General features: G+C 44.3%; 1 protein-coding gene across 1 annotated transcript in view; it reads right to left on the bottom strand.

Annotated features, from left to right (window-relative positions):
• Positions 1-14,549, bottom strand: part of MCF2 (MCF.2 cell line derived transforming sequence) — an 80,155-nt gene that overhangs the window by 23,458 nt on the left and 42,148 nt on the right. Inside the window, 10 exon segments of the mRNA XM_025212729.1 lie at positions 1-19; positions 556-659; positions 1,017-1,086; positions 1,206-1,321; positions 3,251-3,317; positions 5,170-5,258; positions 7,032-7,120; positions 11,283-11,454; positions 11,615-11,806; positions 14,336-14,527. The exon segment at positions 1-19 is cut by the window's left edge and continues 63 nt beyond it. Coding sequence (XP_025068514.1) covers positions 1-19; positions 556-659; positions 1,017-1,086; positions 1,206-1,321; positions 3,251-3,317; positions 5,170-5,258; positions 7,032-7,120; positions 11,283-11,454; positions 11,615-11,806; positions 14,336-14,527 — 1,110 coding nt within the window.

Below are 14,549 nucleotides of genomic sequence, written 5' to 3'. Positions count from 1 at the left end.
AACCAAGAATTCATATTAAGTCAATATGACAACAATTCGGAAAAGTCATTCAGGTCGGGCGACTAATATGGATAACTTGAAGGGCCCTGCTACACATGATATATATTATGCAATTAACTGATGAATCGCGCAATACATTGAGACCAGCCATATGTGCAAAGTAATTATCACAGAATAAAAATGACTATCCAGCTATAAAAAGAGCCAAGCAGTTACAAACTTAGTGATTGAAAATGTGTAGCACTCTGTAGCTGGTTTCTATCCAGCTTTCCTTTGAATGCACAGCAGGGCTCCTAAGGCTTTAATTTACAGAATACCTTGTTAAATCAAACAGCTCATGGTGCTTTATTTTAAAAAACCCGAAAAACTATAAAAATGAATATTTAATAGTGAGAGTTTTCTATACTACATGTGTACAAGTACCCAAAACTAGCATCTATGGAGGGTTTCATCCATGCATAGAGCAGGGAATAAAATAGGCTGCACAGCACAGGACTGCTGTTGCATTTAGTGGAAAAAAATCCACCCATGATAAAATCGGCTTGGCACATGAATAATCAGCATACCTGAAAGAAGGTGCTCTCTGAACATTGCCTCCACAGAGCTTCTGACCGCGGCTTATTCTGACAATATTTCTCATACATCTGAAAATCTTCTCGCTGACAAAGGAAGAGCCAGTCAATTTTTAAAGACATACACTGCACTTCTATTTAATTTTTACAGAAGAAGAAAATGAGCACCAAATGCTCAACATATCTTCAATTGCAGTTGCAAATTGGAAGAATGTCTATTTAAAAGAAACAAAGGGGATGAGAAGGAACAGCTACTCCCCAGTTAGGAGGCTCTTGCATAGCAGATGGGATTTGCTGCTGTTTGGCCCCCTAAGTCTACTTCTACAAGAAGCATCCTGTTAACTGGACATGTATAGCAAAATGCATGTAGCCTAGAGTTTTGTGCAAGCTGGGAAAAGCTGGTCTTCCATTGTCTATTTTAAATATGAAGATTGAGAAACTAACCCTCTCCAAGAAGCAGAAGCCCACTCTTTCTGGCGCTCCAAGGCAGTTTTCTAGACTGTGCAGAAAAATTCTGTAAATGGTTGAGAGAGAGACCGCAATGAGACTGTGAATAAAACAGCACTTGGGCAATCATTTTTTTTTTTAAGGGGAGTCAATAAAAAAAAAAAGGAAACGTGTTTAGTATTTTACTTGTTATGGAAGTCGTAGATCTCTGGCATGTTTCCGAAAAGAATATCCTTTCTGTTTCTGAGGACAGCTGGCATGAGAACGATCATATCTGGGTTATCCATTTCGGCTCTGTAACCCTGAAGAATGCAAAATGTGTCCATCGTTACTTTTTTTATAACCTTGGTTTATTGGCCTATTAAAGAGACGATGGAAAGTGATATGAATACAATTTCAACAACTTTCATTTTGCTACAGAATATTTCCTCCCTTTAATTTATCTACGTATTTTTAGTCCCAGCATCTTCTTGGTTTCTTCCTTTTCGTTCTTCCCGCCCCATGCAACAGGAAGGGCTTGCCCCAGCTTCTGCTGGTACCTGATACTACCCTTTCATCTCCTAGCAAGAGGGGACGCAGAGCAGCACAACCTGCTCCAGCATCCATGGAGCTGAGTCTGATGCCTCCTCAGCATCAGTCCATGGGAACGTGGGGCCAAAGACAGCAGCACGGAGTCTGGGAGATGAATGCAGATTCCTTGCATGGAAGAAAATTGCTCTCCTATTTGCTGAAACATTTACAAGTATGGTAGGGTACGAAGAGGTTGCAAAGAAAGGCTACATACTGATAAGACAAACATTTGCTCCTAGCTACGGCATAGCGGAGGAAAAAGTCCTGGAGGAATATTTGTCTTGGTTACACACGTCTGTTGTTAGGAATGCAAGACACACGACTGACAACTTATTTATATGGGGGAAGTGATTACAGGTAACCTTACAAGGCCTGAGGCACTGGGAGATGTGCAAACTCCTAGAGATCAAATACCAAAATCAATGGGCCTTTTTCGCTCTTGCACAATGCGAACACCAGGGTTTTTTCTCCTTGATTCTCGCTGCCTATGGGTTTTTTTTTCTCCTGGTTACAGTGTCTGCTGCTTGAAGCCGGCTGTATTTTCTAAAAGGGAATCTCGGCTAAATAACCTGGCACAGCGGCGTAAGGGACAGCACCATAAATGCTTATAACTTACTAGTAATACAGACGTGCATGCTAAGATGGCATTCCTACCACGCTGCAAAAGTATTTTAGAACCTCTGGAAAGACAAAATAACTTACTGAAGTATCACCCCCCTCTCTCCCTGTTTCTCTATAGTCATTAAGTGGAAGATTTGTCAAAAAGACCAAAAAGAGTGTTATTAGCCATCAAGTTCGAGGGACAGAGTCTCACTGTGGATCGTAGCGTCCCTACAAGCCAAAAAGCATTGTACACAATTGAATGCATCGTGAAGCCCACCCACTGCGTCTCTTAAACCGGTTTGCAATAAGGAATTAAGTAAAACAAACACCTGGCTCTGGTTATCTGACCCCGGCGCTCTTTCCTGCTCAGGGCAGGGGGTCAGACTCGATCTGCTAAGATCCCTTCTGACCCTGAAAAATCTATGAAATCTAATTTATCACATCCCACTGCTTTAAAATGTGGATCCTTTCATACAAAATTGCTCACAGGCAATACCGATGGACCCTATATTAAATGGGAATTTGCTCCTGAGTTTAGGATACAACAGGCTCATAAACAGTTTTGGAAGATTAGTCATGTCAGTGTTAACCGTGACCGCCAGCCCTTTCTTTAAATGCTGCGTCTCATGAAGGATCTAATCGGTTTCTCATGAAGGATTACAGGATCTAATATGCTCTGGAAAGAAGAGGAAGGGTAGCTTAGATGTGTCCATCCAGGGCATTTTGCATTTCTATGCACTCAAATTTCCACACACACAACTGCAGCCTATATATATTTCCATCCGAACCATTGATAAATTTAGTTACCAAGACACTGGTGCGTGAACAGGTTTCTCCTACGTTACAGATGAAAGGCTTGTACTGACACATACTGCACACGCAGGTGTTGGCTGAATCAAAAACGCCAGGAGACAACATTCAGAAAGGTTTCTGACCACCTGGGCCGCAGCAATTTAGTAGAGATTTGCCAAATCACACTCTTGCTTACTTGGCAGTGGCAGGTGCCTTTTCATCAAACATATCAGGGAGCAGTAATGATGAAGTTTAAAGACACTCACCGTCAAAACAGTGAACAGTTCTTCTACGTATACTCTCTCAGTCTCTATTAGCTCATTTATGACATGGCTAAAATGAAGAAGAAATACAGATGGAGTATTTCTACTTGTATCAGTAGGTTTAGCCCACGATGACGCGAGGTGAGGATGAACATACCTGCAGGTAACCCTACTCTCAGGCTGTGCACGCATGAAATGTTTCTAGCAGGGTAATCAGTACCCTAAGCTCTACCTTACTCAGGCCTCAGACAGACTTCTTGACAAATACCCACCAGAGAAAGAGAGTTAACAGTGGCCTGAGCAATTCTGTGCTTTCTCAGCTCAGCCACTGCAATGGAAAGACGCGTCTTATTAACGTGCAGTGAACTCAAGACTGCTTCTCTGTCTGAGGCTAGGGCAGGCCTACAACTCAGCCAAGTTGCATTCAATTAGCCCTGAGTGGTAGATTAGAGAGATCAAATATTAACAATACTTAATGGTTAAGTATTGTTGGGCTTCTATTTCACGATCTTTCTATTAGGTTTCTATTTCCCGACGTTTGTCCAAATGTGTTACTTAGATCTGCACTAGCATCCTATGTGCAAGCTTCCCCCTGTTCTACATACAAACCTTTCCCTTGTTCTTCCTGGTCGTGCCAAAGTCTTACACAAAGAACAGAAGTCTTTTCTTACTCATAGACGCTTTTCTGAAACTATCCCATTCCCCTTTTCCCCTCATTTCTTTTGACTACCTTAGCACATGCACTTTACTATTGAGTTCTGAAATGTTCCCTTCCGCTGAGATACTCTATATAGCAGGGGCGGGCAATTATTGTAGGTGGAAGGCGGCTTAACAAGTTTTGGCGACCTGTCGAGGGCCGCATGGGTAGCCCCGCCCCTTGACAGGTGCCCCGCCCCCTGGTCACCATCTTGGGAGCGTAAGTCCCACCCCTTAAACTTTGCCACCAAAAGTCCGCCCCCTCACCCCAGAAGTGCTCCATTTGGGAAGGGGGGTTGCCATTTTGGAAGGGGGAAAAAACCCCCAAATTATATACAAAGAATCAAGCAACCACAAGAACATATTTTAATTTTATTTTTTTTTAAATATTTTTGTCCTGATTTGTGTTTGCATTGTGTATATAGAGGGGATTGCAGAATAACTCAAAATGAAGCCTTACTCTTGTATACTGTAGGGGTGGCAAAGGTCAGGGGCTCTGGGAGGCTGCAGCAGGAAGCGCTGGGCAGCAGCGAGGGGGAAGAGCCGCTTTACCCCCCAGCAGTTTCTGCCTGGCCGGCGCTGCTGTTGCCGCTGTTTAGCACGAGCAAGCGAGTCTGGAGCAAGTGCAGGGCGCGCTGGGTCCCCACCAGTACCATGGGGCTGGGGCCAGTGGCAGCGGCAGATGAAAGAAGCTGCTGCCCACCTGGTTTGCCTAGAAAGGCAGTCCAGTCGTGGAGCCGCCCCAGCCCCGCTGGATGCACCACGGCTGGACAGTGCCTGGACCAGGTGGATCAAGGGACCTGCCGTGGGCTGGACAAAGCCTTGTCATGGACTGGATCCAGCCCATGGGATGTATTTTGCCCACCCTGGTATATAGTCTAAAAAAATCTGTGGTACGCGTATCACCAGTGGTATGCAGACAACCTGTCAGCGGTATGCGTTACCAGATTTACTATCATTACTTTATATGACATGCAGGGGTGCAAATGGTACTTAAGTTTGGTGCTGGTGGCACTCAAAATTGTATTGTTTTAAATTAGTGGTGTGCGATCTGTCAGAGTTTAGGAACCACTGGTTTAAAGAAAAGTCTACTAAAAATCACTGTAGACTTCTTCCTTCTGTGAGCTACAAGTCCAAACCGGGCTCTGATTTTGCACTAAAAAGTCTTTCTATATACCAGATTTTTTATAACATGCTGTTCAAATGATATATGGAATTATACATACCCTTTTAGCGTGTCTAAGTTGTCTTCACTGTCTGAAATAAATGAATGCAGCGAATTCCTTTTTTCTTGATAGTCATGCATTACTTCGATCTGAAATGGATATGGTACGTATTAGAGAGCTGTACGTGGATCGCACCTGAGGCGATTTCCGATAAGAAGAACACAGAACTACTTTGGGAAGTCTTCTGGAATTACATATGTTGCATGTTAAGACATTCTTTACATAATGTCCGCGCTCAATTTAAAAATGAGGGACAGTCCAGGAGCAGCCATGTTCCTCCAGTGTGATCTTACAAGCTAAAAACACCGGTTCTGCTTGGTGGCATAGGGACCATCTCTTTGTTTGTCTGTACGGAGCTCACCAGACTCCTGGCCCCTGAATGGGGCACCTGGGTATAAGGGTCATTTGAAGGCTTAATTCCACAGGACATACATAAACGTGCAAAGGAGCCGTGAAAGAGCCATGTACATAGCGTGGTCTAATGATGTCCTATGTACTCAAGCCTGTGTTCAGCTTGAAAGGGAATTTTGCACGTGCTGATGGGCTTTGATAAACTGAGTCTGAGTGGGCATGTCTACACGCGCATTTACTGTGCAGTAAATTTACTGAGCAGTAATTTACTACGCAGTAAGCGGGTTTACACCAGTGTCTACACGTGCAGGCGTTAAAGCGTAGTAACGCTGTGTGTGGATCGACTCGAGACTAAAGTTAGTCCCAAGTCAGTCTACACACACACTGTTACTGTGCAGTAAGGCGTCTACATGTGTGTTACTGTGCAATAACGAAAATTTGATACCTGCATGATGCACATATCAAATGTATACCCAAGTCGGCATAAGTCACCATATTTACCGTGCAGTATAGGCATGCACATGTAGATGCTGCCCATACTGCAGAGCAATTTTTAGTTAATGCGCAGTAATTTTGGTGACTGCACAGTAGAGCCGTACATGTAGACGCACCCAGTGACAATTATTCTTGAATTTCCTATTATTTCATAAGTGGTTTAGGTAAAGAACGGTGAATGATTGAGATATTGTAATATAATGGTACCAAAATTATTAGTTACCATAAATTCACAACAGCCACAGGTAATTATAAAGTATAAAGCAAGTATTAGGAAGTATATGAAAAACCAGATAAATTGGTAACTGCATAAAAGGACCGCACATTAAAGTAGCAGTGATCCTGGATTTACATTAAATGGCAAATGTAGCAATAATTGCCAGTGCATGTAATATACTGATAATAAATATTCAAATTATTTCTATTAAATTATAGTCCAATATTAATTCAGCTATTAAAAAGATAACTTTTCTCCCCCTCGTTTTAATATTCACTTTCCGATAACAGCCTAGAAACAGGATTACAAAAACTACAAAGTTAAATTATTTAAAAATTCAAATCCCTGAAAAATGAACTTTACGCAGCTTTCTGCAATAAAGATGAAAGGAAAATTAGTAAGAAAAATCCAAATAGTCATGAGAGTTTTTCCCTATATTACTAGTCTTCCCTAGTGACAATTGGTGTGTGCGTGTGTCAATTTTCTCTCTGCCACAAATCCAAAAATCATGATTTGGTATCTTAGCTTGTGTCATTTCTATCTATGCCAAGCCTAGATTTAGGAAACCAATATCTGTGGTATGGAAAAACAATTTTTGGCTTCAATCCGGGGAAGCTCTCAGTTATGCACTTTATGCATGCGAGCAGTCCAATCAGAAGAGTTCGTCAGGGATTGTGTGTGTAAAAATATATATGTATATAACCCCCCTTAAAAACAGGATCTACGTTTAATCAAATTCTGGAAAAAAATGACTTGGAATCTGTGCATGGAAAATCTCCGGGTTCCCAATCATTTTTACCTTGCGAGAGCTTTGAGATTTTCTTGACGTTTTCTTTCCAGGGAGAGAGAGATCAAATGAAAATTTCAAACTTGAATTAAAATCCACGCCTTGGGTAGAAAAATGTACAATTACACAATGTATAGCTACAGCCAAGGAAGCATTTCAGGAAGAAATTAAAAAAAAAAAAATCATGAGCAAAATCTTGAAATGTTCAAAGAGCAAATAATCAATTAATTAATGCTACTGGCAAACTGAACGCAGTCTAATTGGGAGACAAGAGAGACATCTTTAGGAGATACCAGAAATGTTGTTATGAGAAAGAGAATGAAAGCAACAGGTCATTTGCATATAAAGTAAAAGCTAATCAGGCACAAAGAAACGTCCTTCCAATCAGGGAAAACTGTAACTCAGACAAAATCAGTTAAACTTTTACAAGTGATAAGAAATTATACAAATCAAAAGTAACTTAGGGGTAGTAGAGGGTAGTACGCCTGGGGGGTAGTAAAGCACTGGAACAGGCTACTCAGAGAGGCTGTAAAATCTCCATCTTTGGAGGTTTTTAAGACCCAAGTAGATGAAGACTTGGCTGGGATGATGTAGTTGGGGCTGGTCCTGCTTGGAGCAGGGGGTTGGCCTAGATGTGACCTCCTGAGGTCCCTTTGGACCCGCATGTTTGTGTTTCTACCGCTCTGATTATACTTTAAAAACCTTTTCTTTTCATGGCATTGGAAGAAAAAAAGACAACGCCAGCAAGGACGGCACCCCTGCGACAGCACTGAGGACAGCAACAAGAGGAAGTGGACCTTGGTGGCCTGGGGAAGGAGACAGCCCTGGTGGGTTTGGGGCCTTGCTGCCCTTCCCCACTAAATAGTCATTGGTTAAAATGCACAAATAACATCAGGAGCAAGGATAAGGGCTGAGGCTCAGGTCCCTCATTCTCTGGTCAAGCATATTAATCCTGCCCTGTGCTTTCCTATGCAATCCTGGCATCCGTGGGACTCCTGGGCTTCACCTGATATCCTCATACAGTGGAGGTACATATCCCTGTCCAGAAAGATGCCCAGGAGAAGCGATCCTGGGCAGCACAGGATCACCCTCCTGGGGCCAAAGCCACATGTCCCAGGTGAGCAGCTGCTCAGTCTTAGGGGGTCTGGTGAGCAGAATAGAGTCTGGGCCTGGTTTTTCTTTTTTATTAAAAAAAAAAATAAATAGAAAAAATGGCCATAACGTGGTTCACCCTAGTGCAGCCTGTGGGCATGCAGCTCGGCTGGTGTGGCCCATGGGGAGTTTGGCCCCCAGCTGCTTACAAGCTGGAAAACCCTGGAGACAAGCAGAGGGAAGTAGTCCGCTGCAAGGCACCCCAGTGTTTCTCTTGGTGCCAAGCACATCATCCGTATCTCTTTTCATTTCATCTGGGCTGCAGCTTAGTCACTGGCCCCGGCTATATAGGTAATTAACTGGTTAACTGCACGATAAATTTAGACCGGCCACGCGCGTCAAGCAGTTGTTACACGATTAACTGGTTGACTGCGCAATAAATTTAAACCAGCCACGTGGGCAAAGTGATCAGCGCATGATAAAAATAACTATCCAGCTATAAAAAGAGACTAGCCAGCTATCAAGTTAGTGCTTGAATATGTACAACAACTCTCTAGCTGGTCTCTATCCAGCTTTCATTCGAATGCGAAGCAGGGCCTGCTGCGATATGGCCCCAAATGGCTCCGTCGAGCGCAGGAAGCTCAGGCGAGCACACTCAGCGTGCTCGTGCAAAAGTGACATTCAGCAGTGAAAAGCCAAAACAAAAATGGCCTTGTGGGACTCCAGACTTACATGTGTCTCAGCGGTTGCCATATCACATACACTTGTTCTAGACGCCAAGCTATCCTCCTAGCCAGCCAGCCATGTAAGCACGACGTGGAAAGCAGGAATCGCACCTTGCCTTTATATCACTCTGCATTGATTCATTGGAGGCTGGATACATTTTAAAAGCTTCTTTCCTAAGACGTAGCTCTAAAGTGCATGTGCCTCAGCCCTACCTATAAAGCACAGATTTGCATATCCACAAGTTTCCTGTGTGCACAACTATCCTCTTTACACAAGCAAAAGCTGTATACATTTTACTCCATGCTCTATACATCGGAGCACCACCTGCATTGCACCAAGCACTTTCATCACTCGCTGACTTCAGGAGGAGATGTTAATAGGCATGGAGGGAGCTCAGGATCTCTCTGGATCAGCCCTCTCTTCTGCAGCTGGGACTCGGGTGGTAACATCACAAATTTAGTTTAATTACGGGCTGTGACTGTCATGCGGACCATCTATATGCTTCACTACATTTGATGGCTTATATTTTTCCCAAAGAAATCTTTTAAAATGAGAGCTGAGTGACACCAGCTATTTCAGGACAAAAATGAAAAGAGGAAGTCCTCATCCTCTAAAGAAAGAAAGAAACAAAAGGAGGACAAAAAACCCCTCCTGCTTGCAAGTCGGATGATTTCCATCCAGGATGCAGCGTCTGCGTAACTCAAAGCACTCTCAGTACATCCCAGCATGAATCTTTGCGACTGTACATCATAACAGCTGGCTTAAAGCCATTTTGATGTTTTGTGTCAAACCGAGGCCTTATTAAAAGGAGCTCTGGCATGATAGCTCCAAAGACGAGCCTTCTGTCTTCTCACCTCTTGCAGGCGTGTGCATTCCCAGATGCTTGATCATGTCTTTCAGGGTTATGATTAATGGAGGAGACCTGCACTTCACTATTGATCGACTGCGTTTACTTGCAAAATGTTAAGCATTTCAGGGAAATGCATCAAACGAGTCCAGCCAGATGGATGACGGTCCCATGAATGCCCGCGGAGGGGGTGACAGGCGCCACGTCTCCCTTCTTTAAAGCAAAGCGTTCATGCTATCACTTTTCTATCTCTACGGCTCAGACAAGGGAGTGTGTGGGAAAAGGGACCGTGCTTTGATTTTGGTATATTTAAATTCCACCTAGGTTTTCCGATGGCTGATGTCCAAGAGGCAGTAGGGCCTAATGAGCAGGACTGCGAACCAAGAGTTAAGAACCTGGGGGGTCTGTTCCTAGCACTGAGCCTACGGGTGACGTTGGGCAAGTCATTGCACCTGAATCTTACCCTGTTTCCTTTCCCACCCATGACTGCCCTGTTTAAATCATAAAATGTTCTCAATCTCAATCTGTGCATAGGTTATGCCTAGCATCACGGGGTTGAGGCCTGTAAAACTCTACCCCAGCATGACTAGTATCAAGATAAATATGATTATCAGAATAATAAGGTGCATCACAAATGATTAATTCCTTACGTGTTCAAACTGCAGGAAGACAGACTGCAGGGTAGATGATAATTCAGTGCAATCTTGGACGCTACCTTGCACAGCTGCTTAGGGCAGGACACTGCATTTGCTAAGGATGGAAGTTTTAACACCCGCAATCCTCATTTAGGTTGGATTGGCCCTCTATGAATATGCCGTGCCATCATCCCAGTTCAAGCGGGAATTATCAAAGGAGTTTAAGTGATTTAATGACCCAACACCCCTTGAAGTCTGTAGGATTTGGGCACCTCGTTTCCTTAGGCTCTTCTGGAAGAAAATCTCAACCGAAATCCCTATCAACTGCAACTCTAGGTCTGTAGAGGATATGGCCACTAATTGTGATAGGTCCTTGTACTCTTCCCTAATTCACTACCCTTGTTTGGCTTTGCAGGCTGTGGGGCAACATGGGAAGGTTGTACAATATCCACCTGAGCAAGGGATGAAAATAAACGTTACATCACTAAATCTGACCAAACCGGCCTAACCGTTAAAAAAAGCCTAGGAAAAAGCTTCATTGCCGTTTCTGTGCATTTGCGGTGCCCATCTTCACCCAATCTTTTTATAGATGCAAGAAAAATGCCATAAGCCACCTGGCAACTCCATGACTTCAGAGTTCAGTATTTTTAATATCCCTGGGATGTTTCTCCAGCTCAGCTTATCACTTATAAAGCACCTACAATGCTATAGCACCCGCTCCAGCACGGGAGAGACTAATGCACGCAACAGGGATCCTGTACATGGGACTTCCAAGCATACATTTCTGAGTATTGTCATGAGATTAGACCTTAAACCTGATCGACAATAAATGCACTCATGAACATTGAATACGGCCGATCATTTCCCACGGGCCGTACGATGCGGTTTGCTGGCCCTATTCCTTCCTGGCACGGAGCAAAAAAACTAAACATTTTAAGAGACCAAAAACTTGAAATATTTTACCATGTTTGGGGGAGAACAATGGTGATTTTGATCTTGGTGGGTTTTCGGGGCGGGGGGCTACTAGCTGGACAGGGCGCACGTGTTTATCCAGCAGCTTTTTGAAGCAAGCTTGCCGATTCTCAAACATACTCCGCACGTTCTCAAGCTTGATCTGGCACGAGTGTATCTGACTCTGCAAGAAGAGAAACAGGCTCCCGTGAGCTAATTGCACTAGTTTTTTTCACTTTCATCCCGTAACAGAGATGCTGAAAAAGTTGGCGATATGGCAAGTTGGCTTTTTATTTTATTAACATTAAAAAAAAAATGTTTAAGTGGACTGGAGGTGGGGTTACCTTGAGTTCAGATGTTAAAATGGACTCGAAGTCATAGTGCAAAGTTTGGGGGTCAAAGTTTAAATAAGGGGATGAGCTTTCGAGGAATTTTTCTACATCCTGAAGAGCTTTCTGGGCACCTTCCTTAGATTGGCATTTATCCATTTGCTGATTGGCTAGAAGATAAGCTCCTTCATCACAGCACTGGAGAGCCTGATAGAAGTGAAGCAAAGGAGATCAAACAGATTGGGGAGTTGAATCATCTTGTGAACTAAGGAACAAATGAAAAACATTTTCACCCAATAAATTTAGCATTCACAGGTGCTTCCTTTTGAATTTGGAGAGGAAAAAAACAACCCAACCAAAAGCTAATTAGCCACATCATAAATCTACTTGACTCTTCTGCACTTTGATAGCAGGGAATAAAGCCTGATTTCCCTGGAGAATAACTAGACGCCTAGAGCAGCCAGCCAAATTCTCCTCTGACTTCCAGTAGCACCGATTCAGTGGCTGGGAAATTACAGGTTCACTGAAAATCTCCAATTCTCCTTGTACTTCCAGTAGCACCGATTCAATGGTTGGAAAATTAAAGCAGCACGACGCAGTCGGAAGATCCACCGTCCACCGCAGCATGATTTATCTCGCTCTGAGAACGGAAGTGGCAAAGCACACCATTAATTGCTGAAAGTCCCCATCATTAGCACAGCTAGACTGTGGGACTCATCGCTGTGAGATGAGATTGCAAATCAAGAAGGAAAAGCATTTTTTTAAAGCATTCGCTATGATGTGGTTGGGGAGAACTGGACAGTCTCATTAGTCACATTCGTAAGGATTCAGCTTGGCAGGAATATTAAACCTCATGCTTAATGAGGGCCGGATCAACATCTAACTGATCGGCTAGCAAGGAACTTGCATTGCAGGCCCGTTACTCTTCAAGGGGTCAAGCCCTGCATCCAAAGCAACTGGTAAGGGCCATAGCTGGGACAGGGCCTCAGGCTAGATGGGCCATTGGAGTGACCTGGTAATTACTATGGTCCTATATAACTCTGTGTCCAGCCAGATGAGTGCTACAGTACAGCACACGGATGAAAAAACAAGGGCTGCTTAAGTGAAAAGCGTGGTACCCGCTGAGAAAGAATAGATGGGTCTCAAACCTGTTGCCATTGACTCTAAGCTCACATCAGCCACACGCCTATAGCTTAAGCACCATGATTACCCCCGACTGAATCGTCAGTGCTAATTATGATACCAAAGAGCTTTGCAGCCACACGACTCTACTTCTGGGCAGGTTTACCCGCCAACCAGTCATTTTATTTTACAATCAATTATGTCCCATCTCTATGATGTAGTGACAGAGGGAGCGAGCCGGACTCCATCTGTAAATGGTTTCTTTACTCCATCGAATCTAAAAGCCTCCTAGGGAAGCTACCATCTCACGGTTGCATAACTAAAGTCATGGTTAACTGTAATGAGACTGTTTTGTAATGGCACAAAACCATGCTTTGGGGGTGCTGGCCACTTCAGTTAATTGAATTTTATTGCAACTTAATCCTAGTAAGAGCAAATGGGGTGCCAACGAGCTCCATCCTCTCCTCTACTTGTTCAATGTGAATACAAGACCCTTGGTAGGATAAGCAAGGAGGCAATATCCAGTTATGCACCTCTCTTTTCCTCACCAGATCTGGCTGGCAGAGGTGAATGCCTTACTTGGTACTGGGTATAGCCGGTGGCATGGATGAGAGCTCACGGGCTGAACCTAAGTCTGGGTAAGAATGAGAAACATTGATGGTGTTATGCTCAATTTTGGATACTGCACTTCCAGGAAACTGCTGGGACCCCAGCCCCAGCTGTTGAGATGGTCAGTGGCAGGAGCGGCAGGGAAGTCTGGTTTCCTGCATTTTACTCCATGCCAAAGACCTGTCTTTTGCAGTGCATGCTGGAAACCCAATCTGCATGAGACCGTGGCATCCTGCCATAGGGACACACCCCAGCTGGAAATCCCTGGATTAAAAGGCAGAAGACAGAAGCTGGCAGAGCATGTTTTATGTGGACATCCCCTCTCCTGGGATGTCCTCCTCCACTTTGGTGTGAAAGAGCCTGGATTTTTTGGTCTTTCCTGAGCACAGCAAGGCCACTCTGTTTGGGCAGGTGTTTGGAAAAGGTTCAATAATGCCTTGGTCCTTGAGGAGGTGTAACTCAAACATCTGCGCTGTGCAACAGCTGCTTCGGTTCTCTGGATCTCAAGCAACCTAGCTATGACAGTAGGAGGGAACCCATTTTCTCTCCCACCCCTGTAATGAGATTCAAAGCTAGTTTTCCAGGTCCTCAGAAAAGCAGGAACCTGGTGTGGGGACCACATGGGGAATGACTGAAAGGGAGGGATGCCAAAGCACCCTCACAAATGCACGTGCACATACACGCAGGCACACGCACTCAGAGCAGAGGCAAGCAAAAGTCATCCTTCTTGAGTCTACACCAGGGTCTTTGACACTAACATCATAAGGACACAACTGTCTGAGCTGGCAAGCTTCAGTCCCTTCACCGGCGCTCACAGGAGGCTTTTTGACCCTTTATGGGAATCAGCTGTTACAGGATGGAGGCCTGCACAGCAAACACGAGTTACAAAAGCTTCTGCAAGACCTGGGTTTCATACAGTTTGCTTCTGGCTAAGGGGCCATTGCTATGGGACATCCACTTGCCATGCTGCCCTTGCTCTGGGCTGGGGCATGGCACTTCTATTACCTGTTGCAGGTGGATGTGTAGCTCCAAGGTCTTCTGGAGCCGGGCCTGCTTCCTCTTGAGCTCATCGGACACGACGTCGGAAAGGTGCCGCAACTCGTTGCATTGCTGGCAAATCAGGTTCAGTGCATAATGGTGACTGGCTGCTAGCTGGTGCCCATGCAGGATCATCACCTGGGCTTTCCCGATCAGCTCCTTGCACAAAGAGAAGGGAAAG

Source organism: Alligator sinensis, unplaced genomic scaffold (genome assembly GCF_000455745.1).
Source record: "Alligator sinensis unplaced genomic scaffold, ASM45574v1 scaffold1584_1, whole genome shotgun sequence".
Taxonomy (NCBI): Eukaryota; Metazoa; Chordata; order Crocodylia; family Alligatoridae; genus Alligator; species Alligator sinensis.
The sequence above is the reverse complement of the archived record's forward strand: the minus strand, read 5'-3'. Positions and strand labels throughout refer to the sequence as shown.